Here is a 22,460-nt window from a genome sequence, read left to right as displayed (position 1 = left end):
TTGTCATTAAGCAAAATAAGAAAATTAGTTATACTTATATAAATGTCGCTTGTAGATTCCACTGAAATAGATTCTCCCGGATGAAATTGATACAAAAATCTCCTGTAGTTAATAGCATCTCTTAATTTGAATGTCCATTTATCAGAGTAACTAGCATATGAGGACATAGTTATTCACAGGCGGCGACTCTATTGATTTCTATTTGTTTCTATTAGTTTTGTCTAATCCAGCCACTACTGTCATACAAATGTCTTTGCAGCAGAGAGAAAAAAATGTAGAAATGACCTGTTTTCTAAGGTGGACATATTTCTCTGTAGAATTTGTGTGAATTTTGGTCTAAATGACCAATTTTTGACCTATTTTTGTTAACAGTGTGTAACTTCATCACTTTGACATTCAATGTTACTTTGTTTGGCTCTGATTATTTTGGTCTAACAGATGTGTGATAGGAAAAAACCATTTGATTAGAAAATTAAGAAGCCAAAGCAAATTTTTTACCTATACGTTATTATCATGTAATTAGTAGACTTAGCAAATGCATTTAATTTTTTTTTTTTCAAAATAATCAAAAGAGGGATACCTTTATGTCCAACACAGTTAAATTGAAAATGTTGTAGATACAGTTTTAATGAGCATTTTTGGTAAATGCTAGCTGTCTTCAATGCCCAATATATTCAACATTAAATCCTGAAAATGGTGAACTGTAGATGTGTTTAACCCATGAAATAAAAGGTTATTTCTGCTTAAAGTTTTCTAAACAGGAAAATTCTTAGCTTTATCTAGTTAATATTTCAAGGTGATTTGAATTGTTCAATAACTGGCAGTGGTAAATTTACAACAGTGTCACAAAAACCAGCACTGACCAGACACAACTTCTATACTAAAATGCAAAGGACTTGCAACAATACAATGTACATATCTAGGGTTTGGTGTGAAACAGCTGTAACTCATATACATGTTATGAAAGGATTTACATGGATCTGTTTTGCACTAAATCCATCGATATGCAGTCGGGCTCTTGTCCTATTCACCTGGTCAAGACTGCTGAAAAGTTGACACAATTGCTGAACGAAACACGGATGTCCTGATCTGCCATGCTCCATAAAGCCACCTTCAGCTTTTCTAAAGGTTAAAGATAAATTTTTTAGATAAATAATCTTTCAATTATTGTCAAATCAAATGAATTTGAGTTGGGAAATAAAATTTTTTTTTCCATCAATAAAAAAAACATAAACAATAAGGAACCCCGACATACAGCTAATCTATCGGTCCGCTTCTATTATGTAAATAAGTAAAGCGGACATGATCTTCTATTTTTTAGAAAAAAACATCACTGACACATTATAAATAGCTTGAAGGACCCTGTTTTGAATGATGTGATGCATTTTTCCAAGATAAAGTTACTGAAATACTTAGTTTGAAACATAAAAAGCTGAAGGCCGCTTTAAACATTTAAATTATTACCGTTGTTGTTTACTTGTATAGGTATGAAATCCTTATATAGAATTTTATCTTGTTTTCTCTCTTAAGTTATAAATATGGCTATCAAGTTTCCGGATATTATAAGAAAATAACTTGCGAAATGTATAATATTTATATGCATGTGATATTTACATTTGATTTTTTGCTCCCAATTTACTAACAATGCTTTTAATAAATGTTATTGAAATAACATAAAATATTGTACAGTTTTACAAATTGTTGTGTAAATAGTCTGGTGAACAAAATGGTGTGTTTTAATCAAAACAAATGTCACAGCGGTGCTATAATTATCCTATTACTGAGATATTCAAACAAGGAAATGATTTTGCTGAGAATTTAGTTTATGGGAAAACAAACAAAAAAAATATGACTTGAGAAATATTATAACTTTCATAAATTAAAACAAATTAAAACTTTGACAACTTGCTTTAGTGAATTTAATCTCTGGAATGTTGCATGCAAGAGTCTTGCGCAGACATTTACAAACTATTTTTGTTTATACCGAAGTTAGTAAAGTACAAAAGTGCACACCTAATATAGACACACTCAAAGAATCTGCAACCCATAGATTACAAGTGAGATGTGTTTACCATGTGGCCACACACGCAACAAACTTTTGTTTGTGACAAAATAATGCCAATGTACACAATACATGTATACTTTTATTACGGTACATTTTTCAAATTCCAAGTGTAACAAGTCTTTTCTATAACAAGTGAAATGCTACAAAATTGTTTCACAACGGTTAAAAGCCATCTCTGGTTACCATCCGGTCATTATATATGTTCAGATTACTTGAAGAGTAGCCATAAATAATTGCATGGAAAGTTGATCTTTTGAGCAAGGATCTGTTTTATGGTACCAACATAGGGACTTTTCAGTTTTACTGGTACATGTAGAGGAAGACCTTGGACATTCTCCACCAGTAGAGTTGGAAAGTTGCCATATGCCCTATACTGTGTTGATGTGATGTAAAACCCAACAAAAACAAAACAAATAAAAAAAACAAAGTGGCATTTTACCCCCTCCCTACCTACTACCAACTCTTCATAATCTTTAATAACAAAGATTTTGCAATAATTTAAATTTCTTTTCCAGGCTGCTTGTGTCAGATATGCGATCAGAATGCGGAAACAACCTCTCCAGAAATGCTTAAGCCATTTCTATTCCCAACAGCCGTACCTCGCGGTAAGATTAATGCTGGGTATTATGAGGAAGACATAAAGGCGATGGACCAGGCCGAATGTTTGATCAGCTGCTGTGATAAACCCCTGTGTAACATTGCATGGTATTCCATGGATAAATGCTTTACCATCGAGTGTTTTGAGCAGGATGAATCCGCGTGCGAACCTGTTGCTCAGTCTTCGGCAAAATATAACACTACTTTGTTTATTCAAGTACGACCTCTAAGTAAGTGAATTTAGACTTTACAATTCTGCTGTCATTTAAAACTGTAATTTTGTTTTGGTACATTTTCCTATACCAAATATTCTCTAATAAACACCTGGGGCATTACATTTTCATAAAAGGGGGGTAAGCATCCCCAGCTTTGTCAAAATCTGAGCTAATTTTCATTATTTTATAATAAAATGCTATTTTCTTGGTCATATTGTTTTCTTTTTCTTTGTCAAAAGGAGGGGAAGTTTTGTGTCTGTTATAGAGAATAGGGTATATGAGCATAAAACAAATTTACAATTTTGAGCATGACATGTGCTTATTCAATTGTCCTAATTGTAGCTTATAATGACTTTAATTAACAAATAATAGTTGATAGCAAATTTATTTTTTATGGTTGTTTTGTAAGTATCAAGAGCAGTTTATTAGATCTATGATTAAAAAGCATTAATTTTATTTGATGACTGAATTGATGTTGTTTTGGGTGAAACACAATACATAAATTTTAAGATCAGGTTGCCATTTGGTGACCTATCTTACTTTTGCTTGTCAAAATATGGATATACTTTGTGAAGATATGATACCCTGTCATGCTAAAAAAGAATATTAAGTTGATTTATCACATACCTGTGCCTCTTTTTCGACTCCTTGGTATTGCATGGCCATGAATATATTTTGATGTGACATCATTTGCATTATATACAGTGCAAAAAACAAGCTAAATGTTATTGCTACATTATAAGCAGGTCAATGAAAAATGATTCTTTTTTACTTTAGACAGTCTTTATTTTGGGTATGTGATAAATAGAATATTACATTTGTGTATGTTCATTGAATAAATTCAGTATGGAACCTATATACACTCATTCAATATGCTCTATAAAATACAATACTTTATTGATTTGGTTTATAATTTTAAACAGCATTTAAATATATGAGTACTGGGTATATTGCTTTAAATTTGCAGAAGAGCATTCATTTTGTGACCATATATATTGTTTGGTTAAGTATGATATTTTGTTCCTTTTTCAGAAATAAGTTTTTGGTGAAATAGGTCATTTTTAAGATCAGAAAAGAGCATTTATTTGGTGAAATAAAGCATTTCATTTATGATTGAAAAAAGAGCATTTATTTGGTAAAATACAGCATTTCATTTATGATTTAAAAAAAGAGCATTTATTTGGTAAAATACAGCTTTTCATTTATGATTGAAAAAAGAGCATTTATTTGGTAAAATGCAGCATTTCTTGTACAATTAGAAAAGAGCATTTATTAGGTGAAGTATGTTTTTTATGAGAGCAGAAAAGAGCATTTATTAGGTGACCTGTTCTTTTGTTTGTGAGAGAAAAGGTGCTAATTTCTCCATTTATGGTTTCATGTATTTACAGCTTGAGATAACAACATTCTATTGTCCTTTTTAGCTCGACTATACGAAGTATATGTAGAGCTGTCCTACTCGCCCCGGCGTCCGCGTCCACGTCCAGATTTAAGATTAAAGTTTTGGTGCAGTAAAATATTTTTCGCTATAACTTTGTCATTTCTTAAGATATCATCTTCAAACTTCAAATATATGTTCCTTATCATCAACCACATCTTATGTGACAAGGTTCATAACTCTAGCACCAATATTTTCAGATTTATCTCCCCTTGAACTTAGAATTTTCCTTAAAAAATACTATTTTTTACTGTTACTTCTTTATTTCTTAAGGGATCAACCTCAAACTTCAAATATATGTACCTTATCATCATCCCCATCTTATGTGACAAGGTTCATAACTCTAGCACCAATATTTTCAGATTTATCTCCCCTTAAACTTAGAATTTTTTTCAAAAAGTACTATTTCTTACTGTTTCTTCTTTATTTCTTAAGGGATCAACCTCATACTTCAAATATATTTACGTTATCATCATCCCCATCTTATGTGACAAGGTTCATAACTCTAGCACCAATATTTTCAGATTTATCTCCCTTTGAACTTAGAATTTTCCATAAAAAATATTATTTTTTACTGTTACTTATTTATTTCTAAAGGGATCAACTTCATACTTCAAATATATTTACATGTACGTTGTCATCATCCACATCTTATGTGACAAGGTTCATAACTCTAGCACCAATATTGCAAGAATTATCTCCCCATAAACTTAGATTTTTTTACTTGAAAAATGTTATTTTTTATTATAACTTTTTTATTTTTAAAGGTATCTACCTCAAACTTCAAATACTTATTCCTTATCATCAATTACATTTTATGTGACAATGTTCATAACTCTTAAAGCAATATTTACACATTTATCTCTCTTTGAACTTAGGATTTTCTTTAAGAAATATAATAACTTCTTTACTTTTTAAGGTATCTACTTCAAACTTCAAATATTTTTATATTTCTTATCATTACACAAATGTTGTGTGACAAGGTCCATAACTCTAGCATGACTATTTCTAGAATTATTCCCCTTGATCTTGGAATTTATGTTAACAAATATTATTTTTTTACTATAACTTAATACATAATTATACATGATTGATTTTTCTTTCATAGTTTTGTCCTCCTTACTGCGTCCAGTATTTTATTAGTCGAGCTTCGCTGTCTCCTGTGACAGCTCTTGTTACTCTAGCATCTAGTGTTTGTTGATAAAGCTATATATATTAAACCTTTTTCCTGATTAGCCATCGCTACCAGTATAGAGATAGGCCAGCCTTCAATCTAACTAGATTCTATGCATAGACTAACATAGGAAACCGTTCTTGTGGAAAACTACAATGCCAATAGTTAAGGCATTAGGTATTACCTAGTGGACCTCTATAAGTTACACAAATCATGCCCCTTAGAGATCAAAAGACACTTCTTGGGCCATTTTTACTCATCTGTTTCGAAGAAATGGTGAAGATATTATAATTGCTTGGCTTAGTTAGTGTTGTTGTTGTTGTCATCATGCAAAACTTTATTGTAACCCCATTATTCAATTTATTTAAATATACATGACTTTGTGTCAATATGAAACTTGGAATGATTGCTTATAATGAGACTAGAGAGGCTGTGGTTAGACTAGTGGTATTATTCTGAAACCCTACAGTTGTTTTTATAGTTTTGTCTTCCTTTACTGTGTCCAGTATTCGATTTGTTGAGCATGCTTTGGCCTATGACAGGACTTGTTTGAGGTTGAAATCAAGTATTGAAGTATTGGTATATTTTTTTGCGAAACAAGTCAGACAATTTTTGTAAAAAAGAGAACCAGTCCTATACATGTAGTTCTGTATTTTAATAATGATGTGTATTGACCCACATCACCAACAGTGTTACATAAAAGGAAATTGGATTTATTCTGTAACAGGCTATTCATAAATGATATAACATTGGCTTTAGAGAGATTGGAGCTGAAGAGCTTTGGATTGTTTTGTAGAAAGCCATCAATAATCCACCAGTCATCATTGTTGTAACCTAAATCATTATACATTCACTATATGATAATGAATGATCTGTGGGTATTGTGCCGGGCTTTTTAACTTCCAGTGAAAGCTTTCCGTCCCCGCAAATAGCTGTTTATATTCTCAAATAATTGTCCTAACAATTTAAAGCTGCACAGATCTACATGTGTAAACAAAATATATCAAATGATCAATTTAATCATACACGTGATATGAATTTAAAAAAAAAGAAATATTTTATTGTTCAAAATCAAAGTAAGACCACGTGACTTAACGCAATAGATTATTGAATTTTCTGTGATAAGCAGTGTTTATTTCCAGTTTATTAATGGAATATTCAGGACAATTTTTGCATATTCTGAAGTTTGATGTACATGTTGTAAATATGCTTTAGACTAGATTAAAAAACCCTTTTATATTTTTACAGATATAACAAGATATACACCAGAATGTAGCTTGTTGAAGAATGATTGTGGAGACCATCAGCATTGTATACTCAATTCAAACAAGGTACCAAGGTGTAAATGCACATTGGGCTATGAGAGGAAAAGTTCCCATTCCAAAACCTGCATTCCAGGTAGGTTCTGAGTGACAAATTTTTGTCAGAATTATCTCTTCAGTAGATAATGGTGATAATTTTCCTATTTTTAAACTGCTTAAAGCAGGCTGCTTAGCTCAATAGGAATTGGGCTTCTGGTAAGTTACCCAGGGAAAGCTGGTCTTATTCTCATCTGTTCTTCAGAAGGCAGAAACAAATTGATTTTTCCCAAGTTCTGAACGAATATAAAACTTCATAATTTGAATGGTCAGCTGTGATAATTTGAATTTCAATGCAAGACACTGGCTGTGAGTTCAAATCCTGACAGGGACTTTGTATTTTTTCATGTGTTGAAGCTATCTAGCTAGCTTACAGAATGTCAGTGGTTCTACTCAGGTATTCTATTAGTGCCTAAAATAATGCATGTAAGGGCACCTGAGGTCTTCCTACACCAGAAATGCTGGAAAGGCGCTATTTGACCTAAACTGTGTCAGTGTGATGTAAAACCCAATCCAACAAACAAACAATGCAAGACACAGGTATGTTATAAAATGTTAGCCGGGTACATGCTGAATGTCTGTTGATTTCACACATAATTTCAGATAAGCGTGTCAATTATCACGACAGCTGTTAATAATGATTATATAATTGTATGAATTATTATTAAAGCTGTAAACATGATACAGAAAATGTGAATTGTCACCCGGAAACTGATGGATCAATATATTGTACAGATAAAGGGACCTTATAGCGTATATAATTGGAAAAATATCGCCCTTGGTCTCTTGCGGACTTGAATTGTGTTTATTATTCTCTGATACCTGAAATGTTTGAAATTGGAAATATGACATTGCATGAACAGGTGTTACAGTAATTGTTAAAGAGTATAATCCATATCGAATGAAATAATTCAGTAAAATTAATAAACGGTGAAATTATGTTGTTTCCATTAAATTACTGTAAAATTTATGATGTTCCATAATATTACAGTAAAATTTTGTTGTTTCTGTAATATGATGGTCGATTCTTAAACAAAAATGGTACATAGAATATCTCTTTTGTTTTACATGCACAAATTTTATACTTGAACATAACAGAATGAAATTTTCAGAGACATTATATGTAACAACTCTAGAGAATTGGCCAACAAATTATGGATGCAATATTATTTTACCATTTATGAATTATATGGAAATTTTTCTTGAGCTATTATAATAAGCTTTATACCCTTTAAAGATATTGTTGTAGCCAGGATGTAAGCTTTTCCATTGGTTGTGGATAGTTTTGAGTTTTTAAAGGGATTCCACTGAGGTTTTTAGGCATGACAGTACTGTAAATAATTTTCTGAGATGCAGATCAAGACCAAAAACTTGTGTTATTTTTTTCCAAATAATTATTCTTATTGTGAAAAACAACCCAAAATTAAATAGCGTTGCAACTCTTTTCACTCAAATTGTGCTAAGAACAGCACAAAAGTAAGTTTTTATGTGGCGGCATGGCTGAGTGGTTAACGCGTCAGACTAGTAATTTCATGATCACTAGATGCATGGGTTCAAACCCCATCAGGGGCAAGTCATCGTTTTCTTGAGTAGGAAACTTTACACCCATTGCTCAGTACTGGTTGATTCCAGGAACGGATTTGAAAGTGTGTCTATAAGCTTATAGCTTCCTACACAATCGAACTAAAATAAATTCTGTATAAACCAAAAGTACGATTTTCAATTTATTTCTAAGTATATTTCTTTATTATCTTTTGTAAATCTTTCTGTTGAAAGTGTCACAGCTGGTCTATATAGGAAATTAAAATTTTTTGTTTTTATGCTTTCGAACCTCAGTGAATTTTTTTTAATGTCACTGAATCACCGGGTCTGCTTCCAAGTGGTTACAATTTCCACCAGGGTCTTCACTTAGAATTTCATTGTGAGGAAGGGTATCTAGTAAGCTTATGGAATGTGGCTGTTAAAACTCTGGTAACTGTAATAATGTTTTGATATGCCCACTTTAAGCACAATAGGGATATTTGGTTTGATCCTTGGACAAGGTAAAATTTCTCCATGGTAATTTGCTTTTGACATTGAGTCCAATAGTTGTGTCTCTCCACTCATTTAGAAATCCTATGGGATAAGAAGTCAGTCACTTGTGATAAAATTGGTAATTACAGGTTAGTTATTTAGAAAAGTCTGTAAGACTGCTGAGATTATTATGTGACTAACAAATTGACTTCAAAACATACAAATAAACAAGTGAAATAATTATTGGTTAATTATCATTAAAAGAGTCATTCTTTTGAAATATGTATATAGCTAATTCAGCTCAACTTGACAGCCAGTAAACTAAGCATAATGTCACATTTAAGAGGCAACAAATTTTTGTGTTAATATTTTACATCACGAAGCATCTTTGTGTTTGTTTATAATCAACAGAAGATTGAAATCAAACAAACACAGGAGCATAGATCAACATTTGAGATGTGAGGAAACAAATTAAATGAGATTGAAACAATCAATGAGGAATGTTTAGCAAGTGCGACAAAATGCCAGTATATGGGGTTTCAACACGCTACAGTTCTGTCTTTCTTGAAGACTGTTAAATTCGCTCTTTAGAGATTTTCTTTTCTATTTTCGTAGCTCGTCAATACTGGTTACTTGACTTCACGTTTCTGGCCATTTTGACGTGTCACATCTCAGAATTTGTTTCTTAAGTAGGTTTTTGTTGTGTTAAGAACACGCCATCGTACTTCATTTACTGGAACTCGGAGTTTATACTTTACAGGAATTGAATGTTAATTGTCTGCAATGTTATGTCTGAGAAATCAAAACTGATGTTTGAATTTCTTTATTTTATACTCATGAATATAATACATTGGCAAACGTTGGTTCAAACTTCCCCAAGGATTTTGAAGAATTACTAACTGTAAATAAGCTATTATCCTAGCTTACAGTAGGTTGGCTATGGGTCAATCCAAGTCTGTATCTCTAGAAAGGGTTGAAACTTCACTTACTTCTTCTGTGATTATCTAACATGATAACAGGTCCTATAACTCTGAGTTACCTTTTTTACAGACTTATGTCCCTTTTCTTTCTGAATAGGTGAGCTTGCTGTCTTATGGACAGCTCTTGTTTAAGTTGAAATGGGCAAGGATGTTGTTTGTTTTGTTAAATTTGAAAAAAAGTATGATATTTTATTTGTTAAAGATGAAAAAAGGTATGATGTTTGAATTGTTGAAGTTGAAAAAAGGATGATGTTTGTTTTTAACCAGGTTTTCAACTTAACCAGGTTTTCAACGAAAACCGGGTTATTGTAATGGCGAAGTCGGCGGGCGGGCGGGCGTCAACTTTTGGTTTCCGCTCAATAACTTAAGTTTGCTTTGGCCTATTGACACCAAACTTGGTGTGTAGGTAGCTTATATCAAGAGGCAGCTTGGGATTGCTACCCAGGTGTCTGTGATCAAGGTCAAGGTCACTGTTACTATAAATAGAAATTCAGTTTCCGCTCAATAACTTGAGTTTGCTTTGGCCTATTCACACCAAACTTGGTGTATGGACAGCTTATATCAAGAGGCAGCTTGGGATTGGTACCCAGGTGTCTGTGATCTAGGTCAAGGTCACTGTTACTAAAAATAGAAATTCAGTTTCCGCTCAATAACTTGAGTTTGCTTTGGCCTATTCACACCAAACTTGGTGTATGGATAGCTTATATCAAGAGGCAGCTTGGGATTGGTACCCAGGTGTCTGTGATCAAGGTCAAGGGCACTGTTACTAAAAATAGAAATTCAGTTTCCGCTCAATAACTTGAGTTTGCTTTGGCCTATTGACACCAAACTTGGTGTATGGATAGCTTATATCAATAGGCAGCTTGGGATTGCTACCCAGGTGTCTGTGATCTAGGTCAAGGTCACTGTTACTAAAAATAGAAATTCAGTTTCCGCTCAATAACTTGAGATTGCTTTGGCCTATTGACACCAAACTTGGTGTATGGATAGGTTATATCAAGAGGCAGCTTGGGATTGCTACCCAGGTGTCTGTGATCTAGGTCAAGGTCACTGTTACTATAAATAGAAATTCAGTTTCTGCTCAATAACTTGAGATTGCTTTGCCCTATTGACACCAAACTTGATGAATGGGTAGCTTATATCAAGAGGCAGCTTGGGATTGCTACCCAGGTGTCTGTAATCAAGGTCAAGGTCACTGTTACTAAAAATAGAAATTCAGTTTCTGCTCAATAACTTGAGATTGCTTTGCCCTATTGACACCAAACTTGATGAATGGGAAGCTTATATCAAGAGGCAGCTTGGGATTGCTACCCAGGTGTCTGTGATCAAGGTTAATGCATTTAGTTTTCATGTTATAACTTGAGTTTGCTTTGACCTTTTGACACTGAACTTGCTGAGTGGCAGCTTTGGATTGCCACTTAGATATCTGGGTACAAGGTCAAGGTAATTTGCTTACAAAAGAATTTTCAGTATCTACTCAATAACTTCAGTGCACTTTGACCTATTGATTGTTGTCACATCAAAACTTGGTCGTTGAAAACCTGGTTTTCGTCGCATTGCGGCGCTTCTTGTGTTAAAGTTGAACAAAGGGATGTTGTTTGTTTTGAGAAAGAAGATATTATAAACTAGAACATAAATGCTTTCTGTCAGGACTCAAAGAATAAAATGAGATATTTGAAAACACAGTAGTGTAAATTATGGTAATACGGGATGCTTAAATTGTCCAATAAAATGAAGGACAAAAAACGAAGTGCATCTTTGATATTGACAAATTGATTTGTAGACACAGTCTGCATGATGCAATTTGTGCAGTTTTTGAAATTGATTTCATTGTATTCCATTGTTGCATTTAACAGTTTAGATGTCCTGCCTATAAGTAGAAAATTAAGTTTCCTTTACTATATTACATCATACATGTTTATTTATGTGTTTATAGGTCTATTTACTTTTGAATGTGAATATCACAGAAGCAAAGGAAGCAAATGGAGGAAAAAATGATATATATATATAAACTGCTGTCTGTTATTTATCAGCTTTATCAGTTATATACCAGAATTATCAGTTATTTACCTGCATTATAAGTTATATACCAGAATTATCAGTTATTTACCTGCATTATAAGTTATAAACCAGAATTATCAGTTATTTACAGCATTATCAGTTATATACCAGCATAATCAGTTATATGCTAGAATTGTCAGTAATGAGTTATATACAAGCATAATCAGTTATATGCTAGAATTATCAGTTATACATGTATACAAGCATAATCAGTTATATGCCAGAATTATCAGTTTTATACCAGAATTATCAGTTATGTACCAGAATTATCAGTTATATACCAGCATTATCAGTTATATACCAGAATTATCAGTTATGTACCAGAATAATCGGTTATTTACCAGCATTTTTAAATTGTAAATCCTTCTTAAGATTAAGTTACTTTCATCCTTTATGAAACAGAAGAAATATCTGAGATCAGGTTACTTGGAATCTTGGATATTTGTGTGGGTGGAAAGAAAAAAAACAGCAACACAATGACTAATGGTGTTTCATTGGAGACTTTAAACATCTTGTTTGGTCTCATCAGTGTCTATTATGACAATCGCTGATGACGTCCAAATTTGACATTTGTTAAGTCAGTCTGGGATAAACTTATAGAGAGCATTAATATGGTATTCTCTGGCACACAGCTCTCTCATGTATAATAAATTATTCATTGATATACACAATACCAGATATATAGTAATTGTGATATGTACCTCTTCTTTACCTCTTTCTTTTCTCCATATAATATGTCTTTTTTTTAAAGGGACTTCACTAAGGTTTTTTTGACACAAAGGGAATGAAAATATTTTTTCAAGATTTCTGTATATATTTCTGGACTAGTTATATAAGTTGTGTGCAAAATTTCAGATAATATTCTCACTTCCCTTCCCAGAGATAATTAATTTTATTGTGCAAATTGACCCCAAAATAAAAGCGTAACAATACTTCTCACTCATATCCACCAAAAGCCCACATAAAAATTGATTATCTTCTAGTACCGTGTAGATTTACATATAATCTATTGCATTGTTTTCCATTTAAAGAGCACCATTTGAGTTGAGAAAGAATTTCAAATTTTAGAATTTTAGGCTATTAAACCTCAGGGGAGTTCCTTTAACATTGGACTGGTGACTATGAAAGTGCAAACATTTTCTTTCATGCATGATTTTGCATAAGATAAATTCTCAGAAGCAAACAATGAAAGAACATGCATCATACATCAACTAACAATACACAATACACTGACAACACACTGACAACACTGTGTAGGAGATATATTAGAATATACCTTGTATTGTATTATTTCCAAAGCACTAAAACATGAACAGCTGTTGTACAATATCAATATGAAATAAAACATTGGTCCTAAAAACCTGTTACATGTTGTCTGTTCACAGGTATCTTATCCATTTATGGTGATTTAGTGACACATTAAATCTACAAGTTACATTGAAAACATTGATAAAAATAGTGCATTAGTTGATAAAAAAACCTGGTGACTTAATTCATTTAAGGACATAAAAACAGTGAATGTGTAATTAAAATCAGTAAAGATATGTTCATGTAAATTTGAAGAGTGAATAATTACTAACTGTAATTTACACAATCCTATAATTTAAAATGGTGAAAATGTACATGTAATGAAAAATTAAATAAAATAAAACAGTGTAAACAATTAAAATTGTGTAATTCAAAAACACTGAAAAATAGTAAATATAAAAAAATGTGCATGCATTTAAATGTTATAAATAATAAATAATGTACAAATGTACATGTAATAAATTAATAATATATGTATGACAATAAAAATTGTACAAGTTAAGGACAGTAAAAGTTGTTCATATAGTTACAAATATAAGACGTGTGTAATTTAAACAGTAAAGATGGAAATAGTTAAACTGAGTGTTGCTATGATTTTGCTAATCTCAACAGGTATGCTACAATGTGTTTGAGTCATATAATTTTTAGCTCGACTATTCGATAAGAATAAGTAGAGCTATTGCAGTCACCCGAGTGTCGGCGTCGGCGTAACCACTTATGTTAAAGTTTTTGTAATAGTTCAAATATTTTCAAAGTCCATTGACATATGGCTTTGAAACTTTGCACACTTGTTCACCATCATGACCCCAACCTGTAGACAGGAGGAGGTAACTCTATCAAGCATTTTGACAGAATTATGCCCCTTTTTCGACTTAGAATTTACGTTAAAGTTTTTGTAATAGTTCAAATATTTTCAAAGTCCATTGACATATGGCTTTGAAACTTTACACACTTGTTCACCATCATGACCCCAACCTGTAAACAGGACGAGGTAACTCTATCAAGCATTTTGACAGAATTATGCCCCTTTTTCGACTTAGAATTTACGTTAAAGTTTTTGTAATAGTTCAAATATTTTCAAATTCCATTGACATATGGCTTTGAAACTTTGCACACTTGTTCACCATCATGACCCCAACCTGTAGACAGGAGGAGGTAACTCTATCAAGCATTTTGACAGAATTATGCCCCTTTTTCGACTTAGAATTTACGTTAAAGTTTTTGTAATAGTTCAAATATTTTCAAAGTCCATTGACATATGGCTTTGAAACTTTGTACACTTGTTCACCTTCATGACCCTAACCTGTAAACAGGAGGAGGTAACTCTATCAAGCATTTTGACAGAATTATGCCCCTTTTTCGACTTAGAATTTATTTTAAAGTTTTTGTAATAGTTCAAATATTTTCAAAAACCATTGACATATGGCTTTGAAACTTTGCTCACTTGTTCACCATCATGACTCCAACCTGTAAACAGGAGGAGGTAACTCTATCAAGCATTTTTTTTACTATCAAGCACTAAGAATAGTCGAGCGTTGCTGTCCTACCGACAGCTCTTGTTCGACTTAGAATTTACATTAAAGTTTTTGTAATAGTTCAAATATTTTCAAAGTCCATTGACATATGGCTTTGAAACTTTGCACACTTGTTCACCAGCATGACCCCAACCTGTAGACAGGAGGAGGTAACTCTATCAAGCATTTTGACAGAATTATGCCCCTTTTTCGACTTAGAATTTACGTTAAAGTTTTTGTAATAGTTCAAATATTTTCAAAGTCCATTGACATATGGCTTTGAAACTTTGCACACTTGTTCACCAGCATGACCCCAACCTGTAGACAGGAGGAGGTAACTCTATCAAGCATTTTGACAGAATTATGCCCCTTTTTCGACTTGGAATTTATGTTAAAGTTTTTGTATTAGTTCAAATATTTTCAAAGTCCATTGACATATGGCTTTGAAACTTTGCACACTTGTTCACCAGCATGACCCCAACCTGTAGACAGGAGGAGGTAACTCTATCAAGCATTTTGACAGAATTATGCCCCTTTTTCGACTTAGAATTTACGTTAAAGTTTTTGTAATAGTTCAAATATTTTCAAAGTCCATAGACATATGGCTTTGAAACTTTGCACACTTGTTCACCATCATGACCCCAACCTGTAGACAGGAGGAGGTAACTCTATCAAGCATTTTGACAGAATTATGCCCCTTTTTCGACTTAGAATTTACGTTAAAGTTTTTGTAATAGTTCAAATATTTTCAAAGTCCATTGACATATGGCTTTCAAACTTTGCACACTTGTTCAACATCATGACCCCAACCTGTAAACAGGAGGAGGTAACTCTATCAAGCATTTTGACAGAATTATGCCCCTTTTTCGACTTAGAATTTACGTTAAAGTTTTTGTAATAGTTCAAATATTTTCAAATCCATTGACATATGGCTTTGAAACTCTGCACACTTGTTCACCATCATGACCCCAACCTGTAAACAGGAGGAGGTAACTGTATCAAGCATTTTTTTTACTATCAGGCACTAATAGTCGAGCGTTGCTGTCCTACCGACAGCTCTTGTTACCTTTCTTGCTGAAGTTATAAAATATAAATCTATATAGGTACAAACTAGCATCTAACTCTGGGGTACAGGTAACCGTATCATTTATAAAGGCAACACATTTGCTTTTTCAACTTCATCAAATAGCAATGACATGCCAACTTATATTTTTCTCAATAACAAAAATTTGTGACTGTTTTTTTTTCCCCTTATTTTATTTTACTATGTTTGCATAGAGCTTTCATGTTGGAAAGAAAAATTTCTAACCGCTACATGTAGAAGTGTGAGATGTTGTGAAGTTCATTTCAATAGGTGTAAATTGATTTTCCCAGTGGACATTGCAGTTTTACACCTTTTACTTGCTTTGAAAAATGATCTGAGATATGACAAAATTTGATGTCATATTTTCTTGTATTGTTGCTCATTTTGGGTTTTTGTTATTGTTTTTCTTTACACTCCCTTAGACTTTTGTTTTGTTTGTTTTGGGTTTTACGTCACATCGACACAATATAGGTCATATCGCGATGTTCCAGCTTTACTGGTGGAGGAAGACCTCAGGTGCCCTTCCGTGCATTATTTCAGGCACAAACGGGCACCTGGGTAGAACCACCGACGTTCGTATGCTAGCTGAATAGCTTTCTCTCATGAAAGAATCCAAAGTCCCTGTAGGGATTTGAACCCACAGCGTTGAGGGGCAAGTGGTTTGAAGTCAATGACCTTAACCACTTGGCCATGGACTCCCCATCTTCATTCCCTTAGACATTGTCTTTTGTGAACAGGACTTTGACATTTTAGTATGACTTTTTGTATTTGGCGTGTTTGGCGGGTAGCAGAAATTTTAAGATTGTTTTGGTTTGAACAATTTTTTTTTTTTTCAAATTTTTCAATATTTTTAAACAAAATTGCAATATATAAATTACATCCAGGATTGAGCAGAACACTTTAAGCTTAAATAAAACTCTCCCCAAACACTGTTTTGTACAGTCAACATGTATTTTTCATAGTTTAAAGTTGCAAAGTTACGCATGATTATGTTAACATCCTGTTTTGAGTGCATGTACCCAAATACCCGAACAAATAATAGTTGAAATATTGATGATTCAATATGTGCAAAAATGAAACTACCAACCTAAGTTTTGTGAATGGATTTGCCTTGAGTTTTAATTGGAACTGTCCATGTTTGATTTAGGGGATTGCAATATCATAAGGTTACATGAGCATTAAAGGGTCATTATTCTCATTTTTTTCCATTGTTAAGTTGAGCTGAATTGATTATACATGTATCTTTCAATAGATTTGTTGTTATAATGATGATTGACCAACAATTGAAAATGGAAAATCTTTAGGATAAAATATAGATTTGAGCTATTAAATATAAAAAGTCTGCCCCATTCTTTTTATAAATTGATCATTTACAAGTAATTTCCAATAGATATTCATAGAATTAGAATTGGACAGGTCCAGTTCTTATGATCAGATTAGTGATTTAATTATAATTATGTTAACAAAAAGAACACATGTCAGTGTTTGTTGTTAAATCTATCGTTATTCAAATAAAAGATCAAAGTAGGGATCTATCAATTATGGGAAAATTTAAACCTATATTGGCTTTCTTCACCTGTTCACTCACTAAATGCCCTTGGTTGGGCATTAATATCACTTTAAATATGAAGTATTGATAAACATTAATGATCATTACTATATAATACAGAATGAAGGGGTGGGGGGGGGGGGGCAAATGACTGCCGCTGGGATTTATTTAGTCTATGTAAAACTCCTGAGACTTCCATATTAATAGATGTTATCTGGAAATCAACAAATGTGGGATTTTCCAAACATACAAACGTTTACCATTATAGATTCATTACTAGTTACAATAGATAAGTCAACCTTTTGCCCTTATTTTTGGAACTGTAAAAGTTTGTTTGTCCCCCAGATTAGCTGGGAAAAACCCAAAATATTTTGATTCCGGAGTAAGTCAAATCTTTTGTATTATATTATAATTCATGCAATAACTAGTGAAAAAAATAGAAAAATTTTGACCCATGAACCCCTCTCTGGAAAACTAGAAAAGTGCAATACTCCCACTGGATTATGCATTTCCCCTTGTTTAAATTTTTTCAACACCCTCTAAGGTAAAACTCGTGGATCAACACCTTAAAGAAGTACTCTTATTCTTTTCTATTTACAAGTTTTATAAGAGATAAAAATTCACAAAGACAAACATTCAGTCAGTCTATTAATGTTAAGTTTTGTTTCCTTACAGCTGAAGCTGATGATACATCTAGCTCAGGAATCACAAATAAAAAGCCAGATTTAAAAGACTGTAGAGCCGGCATTACGCAATGCGATAAACACCAAGAATGTGTCCCATGGGATCAAACAAGCAACGCAGGTACCTGCAAATGTGTTCGTGGCTATGCTGAGGACATGAGTGGTAATTGTGTATTAATTCAAGATTGTGAATTTGGTGTGACACACTGTGCAAACCACCGAGAATGTGTTTTACAAAATTCGCGTTCAAACTCGGGTACATGTGATTGTGTACCTGGTTATACTGAAGATAAAAACGGAGATTGTGTTTTAATTGGAGATTGTGAGTTTGGAGTTACTAACTGTGGTGTAAACAGAGAATGTGTTCACAATGGAGAACATTCTAAATCAGGAACGTGTCAGTGTTCCAGTGGATTTATTGAGAATGAGGATAGTGACTGTGTGACGGATGATAGAGATAAAACTACAGAAAAGAGTGTTCAACCAGAAGATGTTGAAGATGCATCACCAGCACCAAATGTTACTCCAAAAATCCAACCAACAACACAGAAAGGTATATCATTTCTTTATCAAAATGTTTGGTGACAAAAATGTGAGTATAATGAATTGAAATTTAAATTTGATGAATGAAAAGAACTTATGAGCACTGGTTTGTATAGAATAGAGAAAATAAGAATCCCTAAAAAAAGTGCAAAATGGCAAAATTGAAAGCATTGCAGGCTCTGTTTGATTGAGTCTGTTTATGGATGGTACTCGCAAGTGCAAACTATTGTCCATGCACCCCCTAGCATTTGCTTAAACAGAATTCAACATTTAAACAATGAAAATGTTGAAAATTTGATTTTAGAAACATCGGCAACTTAAGTCCTGTAAAATCAGTATTTGCACTATGATAATGTAACAGTCAGTTTGTGATATAATCAAAGCTTAACAGCAAAAGTATATTTTTGATCTCTGGTATGAGAGTATAAACTGGTGTAAGCAAGTTCATATTCCATGCAAACAATTTTGACTTTTGAATTTTTGAAGTACTTAAACAATAAAAATTTCAAATTTTGCCAACTTTGGCAACCTAATTGTAATGGAATATTACTTGTTGCATGCAGTCTGCCCACTTAGCTAAGTAAAAACCTTACAGGCTTTCTAATCCAAGGGTTGCTAGTTCAAGTCTTGGATGCAGTGAAATTCCTCTGTGACAATCTTGGACATTGCAACAAATGGTCATTTCATCACCTTAGTGCATAAGCGGAATAAGTTCTTCTAAATTTAATAGGAATTTATCATTTTTGCACTATGGTGACAAACTTTTTGTTTTATTTCTCAGATGCTGTTTCAAAAATCATGTATGATTTAAAGTCGGTCACTTACAAAGAATTGGTAATTTCTTGTTAGTTGAAAGCTGGATAGGTTGACCACCAGTTGAGATATGACCAAAAATGTTTTAAAATTAGCTGAGACTTAAGACAAATGATGTGTTAAAATCAGTGATAAAACCAATCAAACTATCATGCTGTAACAATGTTATTTAATGTTTACAGTAGAAATGTTGACAGTATCTGCAGGGGATAATAAAGAGGTCCAGTTACCAAAGAATGAAGTCACATTAACAGCATTTGCTTTACCTCAAGCTAAAGGTTAGTTTTCTGTATAGAACTTGAATTATTCTGAGAATATTTAAATAACAATTTTGCCAATCAAAATTATCATCTGTAAAAGATAAACTTCATAATTAGCCATTTGAAAGCTTTATTATTAATATAAATGTATATTTAGTTTAAACAAATTTATTTTAGTTTGATTGTGTTGGAAGCTATAAGCTTATTGAAACACTCTTGAATGTGTTCCTGGAACCAACCAGTACTAAGTAATGAATATAAAGGAAAAAACGGCTTGCGGATGACAGGATTTGAACCCACGTGGTCAGGAATCCTTAGATTACTATGACGTGTTTACCACTCGGCCACGCCGCCACTTATATATATTTCTTAAATTTGTCAATAAAATGGTATGATAAAAATTACACAAAAGATGAAAATGTATAATGTCTTATAGTGTTTTTAAATGTACATGAATTAATTCAGTTTGATTTTTGTTCACTGTAAGGTTTGCACTTGACAATTTTGTTGTTTTGTTTCACTAATTAATGTAATGTTTGTTATTGACATGATATAGGTGAGGAGTATCACTATGATTGGACAATGGAAGCTCATCCAGAGGCAGAGGAATACGGACACATGGATGGCAGGAATACAAATACACTTAAACTTGATAAGGTGCAGTTGAATTTATGATGTTTAAATTTATCATATCAGTAAAATGTACATTAGGTCTCTGCAATTATGCATATGATATATATGCTAAAAGTTTATATAGTGATTTTTATAAGTGGAAAACCATCAAAAAATTAAAAATTGAATTTAATGAGATGCAGAACACCAAGGGAATGATAAAGAAATCATTTTAAAATCAATTAATTAAATAAATAATTTCATATTGAAATAACTAGTACACTGGTCGGTCCTGTGGGCAAATAGATGATGCTAAAACAGCAAAGGGTAGAAAGAGACTCTAGGCAGAAAAAAATTAAAAAGTGACTCGGCAGTAAAGTGTTATGAAAGTGTTAAAAGTGAAATACAAGTAGAAGTGATAGCATAGTTACATCTAAATTCTTGTTTGTCTCCCTCTTACATAAATGTCAATAAAAAAAAATAACACAGATTTATTTGAGATGTAGTATGGGTTGAAAAAAGTTATGCCAGTTGCTGATGATGCTTCTGAAGTGGTTTGTAAACTGTCAGATTCAGAACCAGTTAACCTTTACCACACTATGTATCTTAAATGGACTTGTCCATCTTTCAATCCTAGACAAAAACAATCTTACAGATATACTATGCTCATTCTTGAGTAAAATATTTAATCACAGAAATTCATTGCAATCCATGAAATTCTAACTGAATATGTCTTAACTTGAATACAAGAGTGAAGGAACTATTTTGGGAAGCTGCGTTCCCTATTACAGGTCAAGTAAAGTTGATATTTTCTTTAAATTAAATAATACTGCCATTTTTTTATTGACACTGTATATTTATATGGTGACAACCAATAGTGTGTGTAAATTTTTAAACATAACACATGTACTGTATGTGAAGTCAAAGATGCTTATACTATATTTACAAAGAGACTGAGAATCAATTATCGATATTTTCTAATATTAGATAATTTAAAATTTAGCATAGTATATCTTTAATATATGCAAAGGTTATGCATTAAATAAAATGGTGTATTTTTTACATTACAGTTGATCGCTGGGGTCTATACATTCCGCATACAGGTCACCGGGGAAAACAAGTTTGGGGAAGCTAGAGTCAATGTTACTGTCGTACCACGTAAGTATCTTGTTTTTGTAGACAAATGCTATAAATAACCAATTGTTGATTTTTATGCTCCCACAAAGTGGGGGGCATATAGCGTTGCACTTGTCCGTCCGTCTGTCCGAGCAAACATTTTGGGTTTAGGGGCTATTTAACAGTAAAGAGAACAAAAGAGAACAATAGGTTCATTCCGTGATCAAAGGGTTTATGGGCTAGTAGCCCTTAAGATAAGAAAGAAAATAGCCCCTAAACCCAAAATATTGGAACGTCCGTCCGTCCGTACATCTGTCCGAGCAAACATTTTGGGTTTAAGGGCTATATAACAGTAAAGAGAACAAAAGAGAACAATAGGTTCATTCCGTGATCAAAGGGTTTATGGGCTAGTAGCCCTTAAGAAAACAAAGAAAATAGCCCCTAAAGCCAAAATGTTGGAACATCCGTACGTCTGTCCCGAAATCTTGTGAATGCAACTCCTCATAAACCGGATGGCAGATTTTGCTTAAACTTCCAGGGATGAACAACCTTAATGTGTAGATGGTAGTAAAGGAAGGAATTTTTGCTGCGACCAAATTAAACAGAATTATGGCCATTTTTTTTATTTTTTCACTATATACTATGTAGAAATTTTGTGAATGCAACTCCTCTTAAACCGGATGGCAGATTTTGCTTTAACTTCCAGGGTTGAACAACCTTAATGTGTAGATGGTAGTAAAGGAAGGAATTTTTGCTATATAACAGTAAAGAGAACAAAAGAGAACAATAGGTTCATTCCGTGATCAAAGGGTTTATGGGCTAGTAGCCCTTAAGAAAACAAAGAAAATAGCCCCTAAAGCCAAAATGTTGGAACGTCCGTACGTCTGTCCGTACGTCCCGAAATCTTGTGAATGCAACTCCTCTTAAACCGGATGGCAGATTTTGCTTAAATTTCCAGGGATGAACAGCTTTAATGTGTAGATGGTAGTAAAGGAAGGAATTTTTGCTGTGACCAAATTTAACAGAATTATGGCCCTTTGTCGATTTTTTCACCATATACAATATAAATAATTGAACATT

General features: G+C 32.8%; 1 protein-coding gene across 1 annotated transcript in view; it reads left to right on the top strand.

The window, feature by feature from the left end:
- Window positions 1-21,475, top strand: part of LOC132742864 (tenascin-X-like) — a 44,460-nt gene extending 22,985 nt beyond the window's left edge. Inside the window, exons 3-8 of the mRNA XM_060731357.1 lie at window positions 2,581-2,892; window positions 6,735-6,884; window positions 18,029-18,589; window positions 19,575-19,670; window positions 20,209-20,309; window positions 21,335-21,475. Coding sequence (XP_060587340.1) covers window positions 2,581-2,892; window positions 6,735-6,884; window positions 18,029-18,589; window positions 19,575-19,670; window positions 20,209-20,309; window positions 21,335-21,460 — 1,346 coding nt within the window. The 3' untranslated portion in view covers window positions 21,461-21,475. The remainder of the gene's footprint in view (window positions 1-2,580; window positions 2,893-6,734; window positions 6,885-18,028; window positions 18,590-19,574; window positions 19,671-20,208; window positions 20,310-21,334) is intronic.
- Window positions 21,476-22,460: the final 985 nt, after the last annotated feature.

This window comes from Ruditapes philippinarum, unplaced genomic scaffold, assembly GCF_026571515.1.
Source record: "Ruditapes philippinarum isolate M1 unplaced genomic scaffold, ASM2657151v2 ctg563_1_1_1_1, whole genome shotgun sequence".
Taxonomy (NCBI): Eukaryota; Metazoa; Mollusca; class Bivalvia; order Venerida; family Veneridae; genus Ruditapes; species Ruditapes philippinarum.
This window is presented reverse-complemented; position numbering and strand designations above follow the sequence as displayed.